The sequence below is a fragment of the Apus apus genome, chromosome 4, assembly GCF_020740795.1.
Source record: "Apus apus isolate bApuApu2 chromosome 4, bApuApu2.pri.cur, whole genome shotgun sequence".
In the NCBI taxonomy this organism is placed as follows: Eukaryota; Metazoa; Chordata; class Aves; order Apodiformes; family Apodidae; genus Apus; species Apus apus.
The window spans coordinates 103087984-103110532 of record NC_067285.1 but is presented as its reverse complement, the minus strand read 5'-3'; the positions used below and the strand labels follow the sequence as shown (position 1 = coordinate 103110532).

General features: G+C 41.0%; 1 protein-coding gene across 1 annotated transcript in view; it reads right to left on the bottom strand.

Moving 5' to 3' along the window:
* The window catches only part of TBC1D14 (TBC1 domain family member 14), a 68294-nt gene extending 46940 nt beyond the window's left edge, over nt 1-21354 (bottom strand). The window contains exons 1-2 of the mRNA XM_051617392.1: nt 21018-21354; nt 14938-15673 (exon numbers count right to left, since the gene is read on the bottom strand). Coding sequence (XP_051473352.1) covers nt 14938-15673; nt 21018-21060 — 779 coding nt within the window. The 5' untranslated portion in view covers nt 21061-21354. The remainder of the gene's footprint in view (nt 1-14937; nt 15674-21017) is intronic.
* Nucleotides 21355-22549: the final 1195 nt, after the last annotated feature.

Here is a 22549-nt window from a genome sequence, read left to right as displayed (position 1 = left end):
CCAGGTTAGCTCAATTATTTCATAGAATCATCAAGGTTGGAAAAGACCTTCAAGATCATCAAGTCCAACCATCCACCCTACAAGCCATATCCACTAAACCATCTTATGAAACACCATGTCTACCCCTTTTTTGAACATCTCCAGAGACAGTGCCTCCACCACTCCCTTGGGCAAAACATACCTTTTGATAGGTTTTTCTGGGAACTTGACTACAGCCTCTCACTCTCTCATTTAAAGAAAAAAAAAGAAATACTCAATACCAACAAACAATTCCACTAAGACAAAATATTTTTTTGCTTCTTCAATGAGCAAGCAGCTATAGCACCTTCACAGATGCTTCCAGTTTGGGACCTACTGCTTTTTCTCACAGTTACTACCTTCATGACTAAGTGGGCTGATCCAGCAAGAATAGATTGTTTCTTATTCATTAAGCGTGGCAGTGTGGGAAATAAAAATATATGGAGCTTCCTGTTCTAAAAGGGTTAAATATGTATCTGCAATAAAACAACCTCAACACAAAAAAGTTGTTTTTCCTGGCCACTTTGGACCAGCTAACTTGAACAACATCATAAATACACCAACAGAGATAATATTGCTTGGAATACAGGAGAAATGTTTAATACAATGAAAATAACTGAGGCACAAACATCAGAGTGTACTAGAATGTATTACAAGATTAATAGGGTGCACTGCCATCCTTGAATATGCATATTTACACAAAAGATCACATGCTTCTATATCACAAGGGTACACTCACCTTGAAACCCAAACCAGGAACCGATTATCATATTAAAATACAAGAACAAAGTGTTTTGGTACAGAAATCACACAAGTCAACAACAACTGATGTCCAAGTTAAGCAGTAACTATACTTCTACAAAACCTTTTCAGCTTTCCCCTACATCACCTCATACAAAATAAAATACAGTATAAAGATGAAGGGGAAACAATTGGAGGGAAAACACCAGAGAACAGCAGCACAGAAAATGCAGAAACATGCTGCCATGTTTTTGCTCTTCCTACTTTTTTTGAAGCATGAAATTATAATTCTACAGGTAAACTACTGGATCAAAAGATGTAGTTTGTCTCAAAAACTGACATAGTCCATTTCAGTGTTAGAAAGCTCTGCTGTAGCCCAAAACGACAGCTGTAACGCTTCTCGGAGATTTATAAACTAACTAGAGCATTAACAAGTTTGACCACACTAGTACCACTACAATTGTCAGTGTTGGGAAAAAGAGACCATCAGAAAAACACCTTCCAATAAAGAACTCAGTTGAATTTGCTTTCTTTTCACTATCAATTCCTCCACCTTGGCAATATAAAGAATCCATTCCATTTGAGCATTCAGTACCCTGAAAAGCTTCTCCATTGTATTATCTTCTTAACCCTGACCAAGTTCATGGTATGCGTGTAAGACAGCCTAAGATGATGGATTTACAGGATCATTTGAGAAAGCTACCAGGGAAAGAAAATGTAAACAGAGGCAGGTATGAGATTACTTATATATGTATCTATGCTTAGTTAATTTAAAATGGAGAAATATCAAGCAAGTTCTAAAATATATCTAAGAATAAAAAGGAAAACATGACAGGATTAACACCATCAAAACCACTGCAGGTAAGCAGGATACACAATGCAAGACAAGCTGGCTGTTCTTGCAAATGCTTTTATTTCAGAAGCAAGCAAACTCAGTTTCAGACTACATACTGTCTTTAAAGAAAACAAGAACTTCTGGCATCAGGGACACCTGAAAGAGCCCCAAAAGTTGGCACATCTGTGTGACAGGTCTGTGCACATTCAGAACCTCCTTCACAAATAAAAGGCTTTCACCACAGCTCATTAATGTTACAATAACATGAGAATTAAAGGACTGGCAGGCAATTTTCTCTCCCTATCTATCCACATTAGAGATTGCTAGCACAGGTATAGAGAAGCAACACTCCCCACAGTCTCCTCTGAAGGATTTTAAGAGCAGCAATAGGTCTATATCCTCAGAGCAATATAAAGATTGATTGGAATTATAAAGTATAATAACTCTCTTCTGCAAGTTTCTGTGTAAGATGAACTAAACCTGAAAAGTCAAGCTCACATATTTGCTTTAAATTCAACTCTGCAATCCTAATTGTTTTCTCTTTAGAGAAAGCAGCATAGTAAGTAATCTGTTCCACAGTTTATCAAGCAGATGGCACAGCACTTGTTCAGCAAACTCTGACTGTATGACTTCCACTGTACACTATAGGGCACCAGGCATCTCTTTCTCTCTTTGCATTATGTCACGGATGTCCAGTTCACTTTTTTTTTTATATGTACTGAACTGAAAGCACCAGGAATGGTTAACATAACTCCCATTTTGTACAGAGCAAGTTACTCATATTTTCATTTTTCCTGCTCACTGTCTGTGCTTAAGTCCTGGTGTTTTGCTGGTGCCCACGCGCTTCATGCACTCCAAAAAGTCTCAGAACTCCCAAGTGGCATAATGTTATCAGAAGCCACAAATTGACACAATCAAACGTAGAACCACAAACTACAATCTGTTCTTTCTTCAACTGAGGACACAACTTTGTTAAACCCTGATCTGCCACAGGTAAATGATGTGACAGCCAGGCAGCATGGGAGGAGCAGAAGAGATGCTGCTCCCTTTGCACCTAACTTTAGAAAACTTAAGGAAAAAAAAACAAACCACCATGGAACAGTCTCTGGTCCAATTTTTGAAAGCTTTGGAATAAATTAGGACAACAACACAGGGTTCTGATAAAGCCACTACTTGAGACTTCTGGACTGAAAGCAGAGCCTTAAAATATGCAACTTCCTTAGAAGGAAGTTATAAATTCAGCCATATATATATCAGAGCAAATAATTCATAGCAAAATATTTCATTTTTCTGCTGCCACAGCACAAAAAGGAATTCCCTTCCTCCCATGCTTACAAAGCTTCCTAGGATTTTCAAGAAACGTATTCAGCAGCTTCACTCCTGAGCAAATATAATTCACCCAAAAAATCCCACTCTAAAGGTAACTTCAGGAGATCTTACCTAATGGAAAACACAGTTTGACAAGGCGCAAAAGTTTTCTTTTAGAAAAAAAAACAATAAAACAACAGATTATCACTCTAAAGATGATCTTAAAAATTGTAGGGTAAAAGATCTCAAAGTTTAATTACAAGTGCCTTAAGATAAAATAAATAATTTGAGATTTTGAATGTAAAAAGGACCAATGTGCCTGGAAAAAAAAAAATCACATGTTGATCTCATTGTCCTCTTCACATCCATTAGAGCACATCATGCTGATTTACAACAGGGATATTAAAAAGAATATCTCACATGATATATCATGTCTGCACTATCATTAGCGTGGAGCCATTAAAGTGCCATGGGTTATATTTGCATTCCTATTGAACATGTTAACTTTTTTTACACAGTGTCTGCAGCTGCTTATTTTAGGAAAACCAAGCACAGAAGTTCAATTGAGATCACATTTTAAAGATCAAATTATTTTTGCAAAGTTCCCTAAACAGTACTTGGCACCACACAGCTGTTTAACCTCATTATTTTAATTGAACTGTGGAGAGGAATTACCTGCCTGAAGATAAATTTATGTTCACATACAAATAGCATCCAGCGACACAGAAAAGAGACTGAACAATCTTTTGCTTGAACACAAATGTACTGCACCATTATTGTGTACTCATCTGCCCAGCTGCCTTTCTTTGTGGGGAAAGGAGGGAGTTCATACTCAATGGATAAGTTGAGACCCCAGCTAGAGTACTGTATCCAGTTCTGGAGTCCCTAACATAAGGAGGACATGAAGCTGTTAGAGTGACTCCAGAGGAGGACCTGGAGCTTGACGATCAGAGGACTGGAGCACTTATCCTATAGAGACAGGCTGAGAAAGTAGAGGGTGTTCAGCCTGGAGAAGAGAAGGCTCCAGGGAAACCTTATAGCAGCCTTCCAGTACCTGAAAGGGGGCCTACAGGAAAGCTGGGGAGGGACTTTTTACAAAGGCTTGTAGTGAGAGGATGAGGGGGAATAGTTTAAAGCTAGAAGAGGGGAGATTAGGTTAGAGATTAGAAAGAAATTCTTTGGTGTGGGGGAGGCAGACACTGGAACAGGCTCCCCAGGGAAGCTGTGGATGCCCCAATCCTTGAAGTGTTCAAGGCCAGGCTCTGAGCAACCTGGTCTAGTGGAAGGTGTCCCTGCCCATGCAGGGAGGTTGGAACTAGGTGATCTTTGAAGTCCCTTCTAACCCAAACCATTCTATGATTTTAAGTTCAAAAGTGTCACAAAAACCTTTAAGTAAAATTTAAGATCCACTTCATTTTGATTCTATAAGGACTGCTAAGGTAAAATTACTGAATACAAATATATACATAACTGCACCTTCATATATTGCCAGTAGTTATGTAGCCTGGTGTGCTGTCATGGTCAGGCTGAAACCTCACTCAAATAATAAAAATAACCCAACTAAATTAAAATATTAGACCCACATCAACAAGTAACCAAGCCAAACCCACCCATATAGCATCTATGACAGCTTTTTCCAGCTTATGCTTTTAAACAAAGATCCATATCACCACTGAAGCAGAAAGTTTGTAGTTTCAGTCCAAGTCTCTTTCTAAAAAGACAGGGAGTCTGTAACACAACTGTCAGCAACTACTGCTCCATGGTGAGTTCACAGCGCTGCTCCACAAGCTTTCAAGCATGTCCAGAAAATTCTGCAGAAAATCTGGATTCTTCTTAATTGTTCTGATGTTACTATTTTGACATATTTCCTTAGACAAAGTTCCAAAGACCACCACACACAAACTACTGACATGCAGCATGGAATGATAGTTGTGAGCAAGTGAGATGGCATAGGCTGCTCTGTAAGACTACTTTAACATTGACCTAACATAGAGATTTTATTTGCAAATAAATGGGCTCCTTACTCTTAAAAAGACAGTTGGTCTAAAGAAACATGCATGACAATTAACTAGAAACTGACCCAACTCATGCACAGCCTGATGCCACTTTTTATCTGCATTTACCCAAAACTAATTTCCAATTGTAAGTATATTTTTGTTACTAGTATTAAAAACACATACATTTCCTGCTCTCAAGATGGCATGCTCACATTCAAATTTTAATTATTCTTTCAATTAAAATTATTTTCTGAAGACAAAACAATTTGAATAGTCATGTAAATTAACTAGGACTTACCATTGTCATGAGTAGAGCAGATGAAAAATATGGACAGTGGAGAAAGTTCATAAGAATCAGATTTTGTAAAACAAAATTATCTTGAAAAACAATTTCTAATTAGTATCAGAATTGCATGCATTATTAAGCAGGAAAGAAATTGAGGCAAGTAAGAGCTGATTTCAGCTGCTTCTGGAAAAAGTTCCTGATAACTTAAAAAAAAAATTTCCTGGTAGCTCTAAAGTATATGTGGAAAGAGAACTCGGGTCTTGAGCCCCTCAGCCTATGCAAAGGCAGTCATGCTGGAGTGTATTATGGACTTTATCTAAAGAGTTTCAATGTAAGCAAATATAAATCATAAGATCTAAGTAAAGCCATGTCATGCATATAAGCACAGTATAAAAGATATCTCCACAGACATTATTTCACAAGGCATCCAGAAATCTGCATTGAAACAGGACATTGTAAGTAACATAAGGCACCTATTAGGCAAAATAATGTATTAAGAGAAATGTTATTAAATATTTGTCGCACTGTGAGTAAAGTGACCAGCTACTTTAGCTGGCATGGTACAAATTCAATTGATGTTATCTAGGAAGCATTCTCACACTATTACGGAATTTAGGCAAAAAGTAAATATTTTTTTTCTCCTCATTCTTCAACGACCTTTTGTATTCTCCACCAACCATAATCTTTACAACTTATCCTCAATAAAAAGAAGAAACATTCTCACTTCTAGATGTTCCAGATTTGCACTCTGATCACTTAACTTCCAGAAGCACAGAAAATAAGCCCTCAAAAATCAGCAATGTCTTCTATCACAGCAATTTTGGTTTGGTTACCTGATTAGTGGAAAAACAAGACTCTGGCACATAAATCATAATGACTAGGGAGCTGACGGGCTTGAGAAAAAACGGTTGTCAGAAGATCTCCCAAAAAGCTCCTGAAAAGCCTTAAATCTACATTTGCCACAGGTGAAAGTCAACAGCTGGTACCCACGACCAGATAATACTGGCTTCTAGAAATAATTCACCAGATGCAGTGATTGTCAATTCTTGCATTCCTCACTCCCAACCCAGGGTCACCTCTCAGTCAACATACAGTTTTTAGTGGGGGAAGGGGAACCAACAAAACCAAACCAAACCACATCCCCAAAAAAACCCAGTACAAAACATTAAAAAGTCAAAGTATTTTGACTATGGCGAAGAACCTTCACCAACAAAGTTATGCCCTTAATAAGACTCCAAAATGACATACAAAAGCAGGGCTTGCAGAATTTTATCTCTGAGAGATTGCCAAAGGTCAAGGTAAATGAAGAACAATGCTTGGTTTTTGGATAAACAAATCCAACACAAGTAGAACCAAGCAGCCTAGAAGTTGTCCTACCTATGAAAGAGGTAACTACCACAAATAATTTTTATTACAAAGAAAGGCTTAATATGGATAGCTCCTTACAACAGCAATGTCCCTAATGCCCAAATTGGGATGAATAGTTCATAAAGCAGAATTCATGGATTTTTTTTCCTGCCAGCAATTCAACATGTACTTAACAGAACTCTGACTATCCTGAGCAAGGCATAAAAGCCTATAATCCTGCTCCAGGAAACTCATGCCCTCCATATATTATCTCTGTTAAACAAGTATTCTTTCATACTTAGAATTTTATTAATAGACCATTTCTTCTTTAGGCCTTTATAAAGATCTTTAAAAAGTTAATGTTGACTACAACTTCCCCACAGATTACATAACACCAGAATAGACCGTATTAAAAAAAAAGGCATTTTTTCACAGTGTCAAGGCTGAAGTAAGTATTATTTACAGTCTGTAATTTTTTTATCATTTCTGTACTTGCAATAACTTAAAAACAGTTGATATGGCTCATAAGGCAACAAAAAGTCAGTTGAAGATTAAATGGTATTTTGTTTAGCTAGATGGCAGCAATTGCATCCACATTCTCCCTCCTCCCCAGTGCCCACCCACTTTTTTCTCAAGGTTCCTTTTAACACCGGGAAACATCAGGAAGGTTCTTGCATGAATTAACTAGAGATACAAAGACCACCTAACCCACTCATTCACTAAACCTTCATATAGACAATGAATTAGAATGAACACAGACATTAATTTCACTCATCTGGATTAGTTGCTGAAGTCTTGTAAAAGTATTTTAAAACAGAGGTTAATACTCCTTCTATTCCAAACTAAGCATGTAGAATGCATATAACTGAACAACTACAAGCTTTCCAAAAGGCAGCCTCACACCCTAGAAAGAGAAGAAACAAGGAGGAAAAACATTATAGCTGAACACTGCAAGCAACATACAACACCCACCTACAAATCGCATTTACTAGCCAGTGTGAGACTTTTGTAATGCCTCCCACCAGCCACTAAAAAACAAACATACACATTTGACTTAATTTTAAAGAATAACTGGATCACATTAAGTCCTTAGCTATTGCATAGCTTTGTACCATTATTGAAAAAAAATCCCAAAACTCAAAGTACTGCTGAGCACATTTACGTTCAACTTCCGTAATGTACAAGAAACATCAACAAGCCTCTTAAGTTTTGTCGCAGAGTAACTCAAAAAGTTTAGCACAAACAGTAGTTTAAATAAAGCAGATTTTTATCTCCAAAAGCAATTTCCCATTATTCTGAAGAGTTGTGTCTCAAATAAAGACATTGTGCAAAATTCAACTAACAGAACAGTAACTCTGAAGAAAAGGTATATTATTCCACACATAATGAGAAAAATAGGGACTAAAATTAATGTGGACAGTTTCAGTTCAACACCTAGTGGAGAAAAGACCACACGATAAAGTTCAAAACTTCATACAGTGAACCAGGGGTTAGGAATTCTTAAAACTGCATCATACATTTTTCAACAATTGTATCCAAAGAAAAGGCTGTTATTTTTGTAGAACTCCAACTTTGCACCTAGAGAAGATTTGTTTTGACAGAATGTTTATTTCAGAAAAAAATCTGCAACGTTTATTTTGTTCTATGCAGAGGCATGTAAATAACAGATAAGGCAAGGCCCACTAGGTCTTTCATTTCAAGTAGGCAGAAAATGGCTTTCAAATAAGTAATATGCAAAACTATATTATGAAGATGAAGGTACCCATCAGACGAGCATACCCGAATGCCTCACAGGCTGATGAAATAGCTTCCAGCACCATCTGCTAGCAGAGAACCTGAGTGTCCGTGCTGCTTCCTTCATAACTGAAACATAAGCTTATTTCCCTTCCTCTCTCCCCAACCCTTTTAAATGCCCTTTATTGACAACAATTAGCTCAAAAAGGACACAGATAACATAGTAGTGAGCAGTGAAACTGCCACCACATTCCTCTCTTTCCTCCCACAGGAGGGTGAATCCCAGGGGTCGGGCACCTGCTGCATTGGGGAGCCAGCCACAGCTCACCCACAGGGCATAGAAGCAGCCGGTGTGGGGTGTCCATGTGGGTTCCCTCCGTCAGAGGCTGGGCTTCTGGAATCCTTCCCAGCAGCTTCTGAACCACTCTACCTGCAGCTCAGCTAGTTTTTGTCCATTTATGGTTAAAAGCAGTGTACTCACACCCTTCCCCAGAGCGCATCAGCTCCTTCTGTCCCTACTTCTGCACGCTTCACTCCTGTTCTCAGCCCATCTCTTCCTGAACAGCCTCTACTCTATCTAAAAAGCTTCATTTAACATAAGATATGCATGTAAGTGGAGACACCATCACATATAAAGTTTAGTATCTCAGATTACGCAACCATAATTTTCATCCTTCTTATTCCCTTCTGTGGTCAGTGAATCCCCCTTCTGTAGAGATCAAAGTGGGAAACAAGCAGTATAATGTTCTTGTTATTCTACCTTTCTTTCAACACCAACACTACAAAAGTACAATAATCTGTCCTCTCATTAAAAGCAACAATGATATTATGAATGAATCCTATTCATTAACACAGGTTATACAATAACTTATTTGTGGTATCAATGGACTTAATTCCTTAAGTTCAAAACTCGCAATTAAGTGTGACCAGGCACCTCAAACCATGTATGCGTGTGCACATGATAAAAATGTATGAGTTATGTTATTTCTGACTTAATGCTGAAAGCAGCAGTTATTATTGTGAAACTTAAGCCCTTTTTCCTCTCAGACTACAAGTAAGATCACAGTTTGGACAAGGTTTGTGCTGTATAAGGCACAGGATGCCAATCCTGCTTCAGAAGCATTGTCTCAGAAATACAGAGACTCTTTTGAAACAAACAGTAACAGATAATATTCTTCTTAAAGCCCTTTATTTTTATTTATTTTTAGTCTCTGTTCTCTGTAGAGGTTTCTTGAGATCATATCAAAAACTTCTAGGAGCACACTGAAAAGAAAGAGGATCCAGATTCCTGAAAAAAAAAAAGACAATATCCACAGCAGTGGACTAAGTGAAGGTTTAGAATTCTTGTAGCCCATTCAAAAGGAAGGGAACTGCAGAAACTTATTTAAATAAACTCTGCACATAACCATAAAAAGCATCATCCTCACTTTCCAAAAGATAAATGAAAATAATAAATGAAAAGTACAACTTCTATAGTAAGATCACAACAGTCCTGATTCAGCAGAGCTGTTTAAAACTCTGAGCATTTAAGTAGCCTGTGTTTTAGCAGTACTGTATGGGAGCAAAGTCCAAAGGTAAAACTCATTAACCTGTGCTAGCTACTCTGGGTCACCAGGGCAAAAGGACAAATAAGCCACTGACTCTTTAGTCTCCCAGCCAGTGATTTGTTCTAATGATTTCTCAAGCCAAGTTCCTGCATATATTCAAATTAAGGAAATTAATTCAAACTCATACTTTATGTGAAAGACCTCCTGTCTTTCAGAGCTGACAGTTGAAAACAAACAAACCTATTAGGCTTCTTTGTCAGCAGTCAGCATTACAGCTGCTTTCAAAAGCAATAACCCATTTTCATGTGCTAACCTAGAGCCTAAGGACAGCACTAGTAGTCCACCCAGCACTGCACCTGTGATGCCTTAAGCTCTTTCAAGAGGAAAGCTATGTGTAAATAAGCAGGAGAGCAGTCTTTTTCTAACTTCGAATCTTTCTGTCACACCCAAATAAGCATGTAACAGCCTGAGGAAACAACCAGAGCTTTGGAGTCTTAAAACTGCTGAAGAGATTGCAATGGAGCCAGAGAAGCAGTCCAGGAAACTTTCTTCAGCATAATGTTCAAGACGACAGGGCAGGAATACTCAATTCCCAAGTGCCCTTGAAGATGCTGGGATTGACAGCCAACAAGGTTCTCCTTTCTTCAGCCAACACCAACACTTGGTACACCTCACAGATATTGCTACAACTGATTTGGAACACACCACCTTATCTGTAGTGCACATGCACACCATCTCACAAGGAAAAATAAATGTACACAGTGCTAAGAATTAATTTTACATTCCAAATCAAGTGGTTCTATAAGCATCTTCTTGATACTATAGAACATTCACCCTTAACTGATACATAAGTAGATTAGGTGTATGCGATTTGTCAGTATTACATCTACAGGCAACCACTAATCTTAACTGACATATTCAGAACAAACTCAGTCTTGACAACTTCAGAGAAACTAACACGTTCTGGCATGACAGGTGAGGTTCAAAACAAGCACAACTGCCACTTCAAGAAGCAAGGTAGAAACCTTGCTAAAAGGCTTCCTGAAAAAGGATAACCTTTTACCAAATGTCAACAACTTGAGCAAAAACTAAGCTGACTCATCTTTGCCCTCAGCAGTTTAAACTTTTTCTCCATCACCCAGATGAGCCCTCAAAGAGCCAAGCCTGCAGATGGAGGCCGAGAACACTGCAGCCTCACTCCACGACCATCAGGCTGCTGAAAAGTAGAAAGGCTGTATATGAACCACTCAGGTCCTTGTTCTCCCATACTGTACACAAGCGTGCCAGCCACCAACCAAAGCAATTTGACTTTCTCTTGCTGTAGTTTACCCTTTGTTTTCAAAAGGGAAGGCTCACACAACCTGCAAGACTGAATCTCAGGTGAAACTCCCTTCAGCACCAAGTGACAGGGTAACAGGAGAGGTGCCTGAGGACTGGAGGATAGCAAATGTCACTCCAGTCTACAAGAAGGGCAAGAAGGAGGACCCGGGTAACTATTGACCGGTCAGCCTCACCTCCATCCCTGGAAAGGTGATGGAACAACTTGTCCTTGGCACTATCTCTAGATATATCAAGGAGATGGGGGTCATCAAGAGCAGTCATCATGGTTTTACCAAGGGTAAGTCATGTTTGACTAACCTCATAGCCTTCTATGAGGAAATTACTAGGTGGATAGATGATGGTAGAGCGGTTGATGTGGTCTATCTTGATTTCAGTAAAGCATTTGACACCATCTCCCACAGCATCCTTGTAGATAAGTTGATCAAGTATGGGTTTGATGATCAGGCAGTGAGGTGGATCAAGAACTGGTTGAAAGGAAGAAGTCAGAGAGTTGTAGTCAATGGGGCAAAATCTAGTTGGAGGCCTGTGACTAGTGGAGTCCCTCAGGGGTCGGTACTGGGACCGGTGTTGTTCAACATCTTCATCAACGACCTGGATGAGGGTACAGAATGTACCCTCAGCAAGTTTGCTGATGACACCAAGCTGGGAGGAGTGGCTGACACACCAGAAGGCTGTGCTGCCATTCAGAGAGACTTAGACAGGCTGGAGACTTGGGCGGGGAAAAACCTGATGAAGTTTAACAAGGGCAAGCGTAGAGTCTTGCATTTGGGGAAGAAAAATGTCATGCACCAGTACAGGTTGAGGGCTGACCTGCTGGAGAGCAGTGTAGGTGAAAGGGATCTGGGGGTCCTGGTAGACAGGAGGATGACCATGAGCCAGCAATGTGCCCTTGTGGCTAAGAAGGCCAACGGCATCCTGGGGTATATTAGAAAGGCTGTGGTTAGTAGGTCAAGAGAGGTTCTCCTCCCCCTCTATTCTGCATTGGTGAGGCTGCATCTGGAGTATTGTGTCCAGTTCTGGGCCCCTCAGTTCAAGAAGGACAGGGAAGTGCTTGAAAGAGTCCAGCGCAGAGCCACAAAGATGATTAAGGGAGTGGAACATCTCCCTTCTGAGGAAAGGCTGAGGGAGCTGGGTCTCTTTAGTTTGGAGAAAAGGAGACTGAGGGGTGACCTCATCAATGTTTACAAATACGTAAAGGGTGAGTGTCAAGAAGATGGAGTTAAGCTTTTTTCAGTGATGACCAGTGATAGGACAAGGAGGAATGGATACAAATTGGAGCATAGGAGGTTTAAGGTGAATATCAGAAAAAATTTTTTTACTGTGAGAGTGACAGAGCACTGGAACAGGCTGCCCAGAGAGGTTGTGGAGTCTCCTTCTCTGGAGACATTCAAAACCCGCCTGGACGCCTTCCTGTGTGATGTACTCTAGGTGACCCTGCTCTGGCGGGGGGGTTGGACTAGATGATCTTTCGAGGTCCCTTCCAACCCCTATGATTCTATGAAGTGCTAGGAACATGCTTCTCTCTGGGACTGCTGTACCCACCACCACCGCACTTTTTACAAACTCCTTTAAGAAGCTCCCTTCTCAGCTGGCTAGTCTACAAAGACACTATTCCAAATGCCTCTCCTTGTCTAACACGCTATACAAACCCAGGCACACAGTGCAGGGTGATCTAGGTAGGAAGTCCCCTAGAGGTCAGTTACTTCCAAACAGAACACTGCAGGACCCAAGTCCATTCACTGAAGTACTACTCATTTAAGCACTGGGAATCCAAGGAGCCCACAGAAACTCCAGGGAGCAGGGACTGTATAAGATCATTACAGGAAGAGATTACAACCCCATGAACAGCAGTTTGCAAATAACAACAAAAACTAACAACAGCATGTTTTGATCCTTAACAATGTCAACAGCATAGACAGTATTCCCTGTGGCACAGAAGGACCCTCAGAAGCTCCCTGCTTGTTCAATACCTGTCAAAGTCACAACCAGCTTGCACGATCTAAGAGAATGGATAGATAAAATATGGGGGAGTGGTGCACAAGTACAGACGAAAAGTGAGCAACTCTTGTTTTCAAAACAAAGCAGAGAGTGGATGTTAAAGGGAAGGATAATAAAGGCCAGGTCACAGACAGAGCACCTGAAACGTCAAAGCCAATCACCTAGTTCGGACTTAATCCTCATGTTCTCACGACGACATCACATGGTGACCAAGGTTATCTGTTCCCCATTTAAAAGCACTAAGGACAGCCTTTGTTCTCTGGAATTCAATTTGCCTGAAAAGATTCACATTAAAAAGCTCAGTCTACAGAGTATCATTGTTTCTGTAACACTGGCAAAACCACTAGAGACTACACTAGAACATAAATTGACAGATGGCTTCATTTTGTTGGATAAGAAAAGTTGAGAAGTGGTTAAGCATCCTACTTTGAGCAGGATATAAACGTGCCTGTTCCACTGTGCTCCCTCCAGGGTGAAGTACGGCATTTGTTTGAGTTAGCAACTGTGCTACCAGAATGAGTAACAAAAGTTCATGCTTTGAAGTGCTGAGAAACCTCCTGCTTCAGAGTTACATCTGGTTCCATGGAAACAGAGGTCCACAAAAGCTTTAGCACCTCAAACATGACTGATAACTGGAGCTCTGCTGCACAGTACTTTACTTTAACCTAAGAATAAAAATCAATAAAGACTTCAGCCAGTTCAGTAGATAAAAAAAAAAATTCTCTTAAGCTTTGCAAATAAGGCAGCCTTTGAAAGAATGATGTTTGCCAATTCTGCAAGTATTTTATCAGCCTACTCATATCAGCCTATTCACTTCCTGCAAAAAAAAAAATTGCAAGAAGAAAAAGAGATTATCCGAAGCAATTGCATGTTTGAAACAAGTTAGATACAGCCAACTCCTATAAATGGCCAAAGTTTATTTCTAGAACCATTTTTTCACACTTCTTATCATTCTTCAGACATTATAGCCTAAAAATAAGAGATATTATTAAGTCCTTAAATAAATAAAAACAAAAAAACCCTCCAACAAACAATCCAAACACCTAAAAGTAGTCCTTTTCCTCATTCACCACTTTGACTGGATATCTGCATTTAGAGTACTTTAATTGTTAACAGAAGGACTATTATTTCAATGAGGTCACATAACTGCTTTGAGTGGCCATTACTTTTCATTTCAAGAACTCAGTGATGAAACATCAGATGTTCTTACTCCATACAAAAATGAAAAAAAAGGTATTAACAAAACTGTAAGTGAGATTTGGAAAAAATACAGAAGTGTTTGGCAAGTATGCATATTTTAAACTTCATTCACTTAATTTGATAAATAAAATACTCCATTACTACTAGGCTACTTTTGAATCCTCAGATGTCAAAGCTTTTCAAAACAGGAGCGGATCCTACCCACATTTACCTATTTATAGGACATGAGATGAGTGACATTGGCCAAAATCACAAAAGCCTTCACTGGAGAAGTCAGGAAGAAAGCTCTTGTTCAGAGAAAAAAATCTTGTTCAGAACTCCTTTTACTATAACGTAGGAGGGCTCTTTTAAGAAGATTTAAGGTACTTCCATATATCATAAAGATAATACAGCCTGGGATTCAGAGCCTTAGTCCCTACTAGTATGCTGATGTACTCAGAACAGAAAAAACCCCACTTTATACAAATTTAAATTAAAATAGCAAGTTATTATGTCTTTCAAAGTAAAATATCACACAAGACTTTTCTCCTATTATCTTACTTAATCTCACTGTCAAAATACAAATGTATTTTATGGAAACATTACCTGGCAAAGAAGTTAGTAAAAGGTCCCAATCTTCTCCGTCTACTGTCCACATCTGCCTCTTGACAAGATTCCTGCTGGCTCTGATCCTTGGTCTCTTTAGGGGAATTCAAGGTAACATCCGAGAAGTGTGCCTCATCAGTCTCAAGATTCACAATTGCACTTGAACTGCTTGTGACCACAAAGTCTAAAATGTCTTCATTGCTAACTGATAAAGTTGTTGACAGGTCCGTGCTAAGACTAGAAACACTACACACAGAGATATCATCACTTCGATTTAGAGTTTTTGAGGTTGGACTATAAAGTTTGACAGTGTCATACCCCGTTCGTGGGAAAGTGGAGGATTTCCGCACAGCGTGGTCATGTTCAGCAGTCAGAGAGTGGGGAGGCACGTAAGGCGGCAGTGTGCATGCACTCTGGAAAGCCCTGTCAGGCACAATTTCAGGTTCTGACTGCTTTCTCTTCACAGTTAACACACTGCAGTGAACAGGCTCTGGATTTCCTATTTCTAGAGTTGGAATACCAGAATCCACTGATTTAAGGCTATGACAATCTTCTAAAACACTGGACAGCTGGCCAGGCCCATACTCAGGCAATGACAGAGATCTCGGGGTCCCGGAGTTCAAGTTTTGAAGGCTCTGGATACCACTGCTCACTCTTGTGTCCAGAATTCCCATGAAGCTCAAACCATTTAAGGAGCTGGCTAAATTTACATCAGTTGTCTTGGCCCAACCGGTAACTGGTTAAAAAGAAAGAAGAGACAAGGTTATGCATTTGCAGGAAAGCTGTGCTTTGTTCTTGGCTGTTAGTTGGGTTGTTTTAAATAAAAGTCCTGTCATAACCTAGGCTTTAAATTAAAAATTATTCATCTTCTCTTAGACATTAGTACCGTACCTTCCCCCTGCTTGAATAAGCAGGACAATGGCAACTTAAATTAGGCTTCTAGCAAACATCAAGCATGACAAGCTTCTCACAGGCACTTTGTGTGCCAACGTCTGCTTCATATACACCTCCTGAGAGTGAAATTACATGCGATAAAACCAGCAGTACTTAGTGTTCCACGTCAATATTAAGACAAATTTTTGGAATTTATTTTTATGCCATCATAAATGTAATTTATGGTGTTGTGGAGGGCTACAAAACTTGTTTCCATACACTTAGATCAAAATTCTGAAGTGTTCATTTAAATGCAATTTCTTCACATTATTCAGGAAACCATAAAATGGATAGTAAATTTGTCATTGAAATAGAATGCACAATATATCAGTCTTGCATTAAGGAAGAGATGCAAAATCTGGATAGCTATAAAGCTATTCATGTAGTCAGTGTCTTGCCAATACACACAATGCATTTTATCAGTGCACATTCAGTAAAATTGACACCTGAAAATAAATGTACTATATTCAGGGATCACTAGCCTCGATTTCTGCAATATAGTCACACTGTCTCCCCATGGGCTGCCAGCAGGGCAGTTAATCCAGCCAGTGCCCTACTTCCAGGCTAAATCTGAGCAACCGCCTCTTGAAGGGGCAGTCAAGTATGAGCTGCAGGTTAGATGCACTGTCCTCACTGGCAATTGCAGCCTTTCATAATCCTGGAACGCCACCAGGACCCTTTAAAACTCTACGTGATTAGTATTGTGACATTACACACATCTTTTTCTATATGCATAGTTGAATTATCTATAGCTCTGCTTAAGTTTGCAATGCAATTAGTCTGCAGCACCTGGCAGAACAAATATGCACATATTGCTTCGGTTTCTTCACCCTGAAACACTCCGGGCTAAGGGTGAAGGAGTGCAGAACACACCTCCCATCTTGAAAACAGCTTGCTTTCTAGACCAATTTCTCTCCAGTTCCTGAAGGCTGGTCTCCTGCTTTTGTTCTCCTCCCTCAAGTGTAGCACTTAAGTAAAGGTGCCTGTTGTCCTCTTCGAGGTCTCCCCTGCATTCCACTTTTAAAACACTAACAATGCCCACCCCCAAAAAAACAAACAAACAAAACAAAAAAAACCCCAAACAAACCCATGAACAAAAAAAAAAAAAACAAACCCACAACAAAACAAAACCCACCTCAAACAAAAACCTACAATCTCATTTGGGAAAACTTGTGCCTCCTAGCAGTTCCAAATAAAGTCTAGAGGCAGCTAAGACCTGCCAAACACCAGGCTTGACACGCTGTCTGTTCTTAGATGTGAGCCCATCCATACACTTTGGCCTTGTGATGCCAAGAGGCAGGAAGTGACAGAAAGCACAATTCAAACATATTGCACTGGTCCAAACCCTAACAATTTTTCCACAAGCTTTCAGTCATATGAGAAGTTAATTAATCCAAACCTACTTTATATGCTATACCAACTCTTTAGTTTACTACACAAATGCTACTCACTAGCTGATCGAACATGCCAGTTCAACCCACTCCTAAGTGTACAGAAAAGTCAATCTTTTAGACCTTTTCAGAAGTTTTTAACAGCCAGCTTTGCACTACCCATCCAAATAAATCAATGCATCACTTGTCTAATCCTTTGGATAAGCAAGGTTTCAAATTGATTGTTTTGACTAAAAAGCTTGTGAAGATGTACACTTTTCTAATAGAGTTGCTATAGCAACTTTTATTTTTTCACATGACCATGGTTTGAAAAGTTTACATCCTCTACAATTTAAAGAGTAATGTCTTTAGATAGCTTAGTGTACCAACTATATATGCTAAATTAAAATTGCAATGGTCAGTAAAAATTCCAAACAAAACCTCCTAAACAACAATCTTAGAAAACAGACAACAACCTATTCTACTTTAAGTCAATTGTAATAATTGAAGTGTATAAATATGACATAACATTGAGTATCAGATATAATTATTGCTGCATACTTGGATCACCTGCACCTGGACCCTCTTTCTTGGATCTACCTATTTTTCTAACATAAATCTGACTCTTTTCTCTTCCCCATGCTCACCCACTTTTATATATGTTATATTGTTCTTCAAATCAACAGCTCACCCAGTCCCACGTTCTCAAGGGCATATACAGATACACATTCTGGAACAGCATAAGCAAGGGTGTAGGTGTTTCCTTTATCACATCTGATACTTAGTAACACATCCAGAAACTGCAGTCCAGAAAACAAAGTACAGAATGTAAATAGCTAGGAACAACTTTGATGACGGTTGGGTAAACAGCACAAGCATGTTCCTATAATGAATTCCTCCAGTGATTGCCTTCACTTCGGCCCAATGATTTTCTCAAGTAGCAGCCAGTCCTCAGTTTAATTGTATGACTCTCTCAACCAAGACTGCAAGTGGTAAACACTCAGGCGGCCTTGGAAGAGGCAGTAAACACGGCAGCTCAAGAGGCCAAACAATTCTATAAACAAGAGAGTTCAAAGAGAAGTGAAAAGAAATTTCTGCATGAGGTAATGAAGCTAGTTTAACTTGGCTTTGTATTTTTTTTAAGCAAAAAATTGTAACAGGAAGAGATCCTTTAAATGGGTGACCAGCAAATGCAGAAGTATGTAACAGCTAAAGCCTGCTGGAGCAAATTATGCAACAAGCAGCTACCAAGGTTTTATATAGTTCAGCGAAACAGTGGGAAGCTTTGAAGTACACACATCAATGGCTTTAAATGAAAACCTGAGACACAATTAGCTGTCAGAAACATACACGAGAACTCCTTGATTCGTTTTGCATTAGGTTGTTGTAGGATTGTTTTTAAGGATGTAGTAAAGTGATAATTAAAGTGATTTTAGCTGCCTCGCTGGTAAATGCAAAATCCTACTATGTCAAACAGACTAAGTGTTACGTGATCAAATATGAACTTCTTTCCATAAAAACATTTCATAACATATCATTATTGTAACATCAACAGTAAAAACATAGCATTATTAAAGTAACAGCAGTATAATAAAATATTGAAAAAGACTAAGGAATTTTGTCTGCACAACATTCGCAATCCCCATTATTTACTTAAGTGATAACATACTTAAATTAAACTGATATTTGTAAATATCCTACGTCTTGCAGGAATAATGACCTCATAAGTGTGAATATCCCAGAAGAGAAGTAACAAGGGAAAGGGAGATAGAAGGTCACAAGTGGCAAAGAGAGGGAGGAAAGGAAGGAAGTTAATATTTACTCATTAACTCTTCTAACATAAATGCTAAGCACCACCAAATAAAGCTAGTTTTGTAGCCATGTTCAAAATTAACATCAGGAGGTTAGATATTCAAGCAAAAGGTAGTTGAACTGTGTAACTCCTTGCCAAGTAACACTGTGAATGCCAGAAGTTTAAGTGTAAACTCAGGGAAGAAAAAAATCACTGAAGATTCCTAAACAGAAAGAAACTCTCTAAGTCTCTGAACTGAAAGTGTCAGAATTTCAGGGAAAGATCAACGTACACTAGTCATGCTTTTAAGCCCTTTCCCAGGTAAATTCTTCTGTCTGGCAGGTGGAGTTTTGGTCAGTCCCAATAGGGCTGTCCACGCAGCCTCACAGTCCCTAGATTGTGACCACGATGTGCAAGAAGGTTCTGACAATAACCAAATGCTTTAAAACAGTTTCAGACTTTATGTATCACTCAACCACACAGACAGAACAAGTCATACTTGTTTATTATTTCTAAAATCTAGAATAAATTTAGCTTTCTAACCCATTTTAATGTAAAATTTAAAGAAAGTTAATAGAAATGCCAAACTGCTAAGAGTAAAACAAAGATCAGAAAGGCTTTACATCTTCTTGCCTCATAGCAATGAAAAGAATGGTTTACTCAGTTCTCAAAAGAGTTAACATCTCAACTTTTTTACCACCTTGTCTCTTCAACATTTATCTCTGCCAGCTTATTTTTAAAAAACAGGTTTTAAGAGTAAGGAATTGCCTCAATTACAAAGTTGCAACTCTGTTGTTTTTGTTTTTTTCCTTCTTAAAGGAAAAACATTTTTTAGAAAGTGAAGGGTTTAAACTCTCCATGCATTTCACAGCGTTTTTATTCAATGTACCAAGAAACATGCAGCTGCTACCGAGTGCAACTGCAGGTGACCTCAGTGCACAAGAGCATCAAAACCAGTTCTGCTTATTAAACATTTCTTGGCTGGGACTGACAACGTTCATGTTCTAACAGCCACTTTTCACAAAGCACGAGAATGAGACCCAGTGACTGAGGATACATAGGTAAGCACTACCAAAACTTTGATGGCAGAAAGAAACAGTTCGAAGTTGGCCGGGATTTTTTGTTTGGTTTTGTGTTTTGGGTTTTTTTTTAATTTATTTATTTAGAAGTCTTTATCTAACTCCCAGCTGGCACCCTTCACAGAGTGTGAGCTTTACACGAGAGGAGAGCTTGGAGAGAGTTCCTAGGTAAACCCCTTCACCGCTCCTCCACTTTTTTGCTACGTCAGGCAGGCAATATAAATGAGTCACAGCGTTGTAAAGCCTGTGCTCCAGAAGCAGTTTACAGGACTCTCCCTCCCCCGCACCAATACTACCGAACAATCTGAGGCCACGTTAAACGAACAGCAGCCTCGTAAGAACTTCAGCTGATGTTGGCTGGAGTTTTGTTCGGTCTTTGGGAATCGCCTAGGAAATTTGATTGGAAAGAGAGGCCGAGAGGAACGAAAGACAAAACAAACACCCCAAGCCAAGGGGAAAAAAAAAATAATAAAAAATACCAAACGACAACAAACACAACAACAACAAAAAAACAACCAACCAATGGTTTCCCCAAAGGCTTGAGGAAGCAGCGCTCACCCTCCTCTGTGGACTTTAAAACGAAGACTTTGAACTTGGAAACGAAGCCGAGCTGCTCCCCTCGCTTCCTCAGGCGGCCGGGCCGGGCCGGGCCGGGCCGGGCAGGGCAGGGCAGGGCAGGGCAGGCCGGCAGCCCCCCCGCCGCAGCCCGGCCGGCCCAGCGAGCCCCTCACCGCGGGGGCCGCTCCCGCCCGCCCGGCCCCTCGGGGCTCTGCCCCTCGCCCCAACAGGTGCCACCGAACACCCCCCCGGCCACGGGCGCAGCACCAGCCCCGGCAGGACTTCCAGCCGCCCCCCGGCTGCGTCTGCCGGAGGAGGAAGAGACGCGGAGAAACTTTGATGTCTCACCGGGGTAGCGCTGCCCTCCGTCGCTCTCCTCATGCTGGGCCATGCCCAACCCGCCCCACAGCTGCGGCTGCGGGGTTAGGAGGCGGCTGGCGGCTGCGGCGGGCGGTCCATCTCGCTCTCCGGTCCCCGCGGAAGAGCGGCGGGTTCAGGGGAGGTGAGGCGGCGCAGCCCCCGCACGCAGAGCGCCCGCTCCCCGCGCTGCCGAGCCTCCCATGGCGCCCGCCCCCGCGGCGGGCACGGCGCGGCGCAGCGCACACCTGGCTGCGGGCACAGCGGGGGGGCTGCTGCCGGGACGCGCCGGTACCCGCGGCTCGGCCTCCTCACCCCCCGCCGCTCCCCCTGCCCGCACCGCGGGAAGCACCGCCCGCCGGGGGAGGCGGCGCCTGCGCGGCGGGGGGGGGGGGGGGAGGAGCCGGCGGCCGCCATTTTGAATCGCCTCAGCGCGGCCCAGGGGACGGGCTGTCAGCGCCCGACTCGGGCACAGCGGGGACTGCGGGGTAGCCCCGAGAAGGAGAGAGGGTTTCAGGGCGCTGACTGCGGGCCCTGCGCTGGAAAGGAGCCTCTCCCGCGTTACCGGGCGCCTGCCGGCAGTGGCAGCGCGGGAGCCGGGCGGTGCGGGCCGCCCGGACCTGCCCGCTGGTGGCCTCTGGGGGAAGCAGTTGCGTGGCGGGAGTGCTCTTGGGTTCTTGATTGCATCTACAAGGAAGACGAAACACAGTGGGGTTTTTTTCGAGTTTGGACTGTGGAAGGTCGGATATCAAGTGAAGGTGCATCCACAGCTGTGTGGAACTGACCTGTAATGCCAAAAGTGGAGGCTCTAGGATGACAATTGCTGGTTTAGCATGTTTAGTTTATCTTTCAATTCTCTTATCTTCCATCTCAAAGTCCTCCCTTTCAGCGTTTGCGTAGTTAACCTATCCTGCACACACCACCTTCTTTCCACCCCCACACTTCAATTAAAGGAGTTGCCACCAATCACTACCTTACGGGAGCAGAGTTGTCATGTTTCCTTATCAACTTGGTTTTGCTTTTTTTGCAAAGGTCATATGTAGTATGGTAGTAAGATAAAGCTGTCCCCAGTTGTAACTGAGAATGTAACCTGACTCTTGCCACCTCACCCCTCTTATGCCTACCCTGAAGCTGGAATTGTGAGTGCAGCAAATGCAAAAACATCTGAACTTGAGTTAATGTAATTAGTTCAGTATCAAGAAGAGCAAAGCCATGATTGTTCAAGTTTCAGGTGAATGAACTGCAAATGGCTTGTATGGAAGTACTTGCTACTCTGTGACCCCACTGACACCAGTTTCATGCTGTCAAGGTGAGAAGTAGGCACTGAAAACACATAAAAAATTACACCTCTGCAGACACTTCGTGCGACTGAGTCAGTCAGACAAATTTCAGCACTTACTCCACTCGATTTCTAAGACAGGTACAACATAATCAAGATTGGCACTGAATTCTCCACATACTTTGAAAATCACTGCTACCTCTAAAAGACAGCTTGCATATTACTATTAAAAGAAGGTAAATAA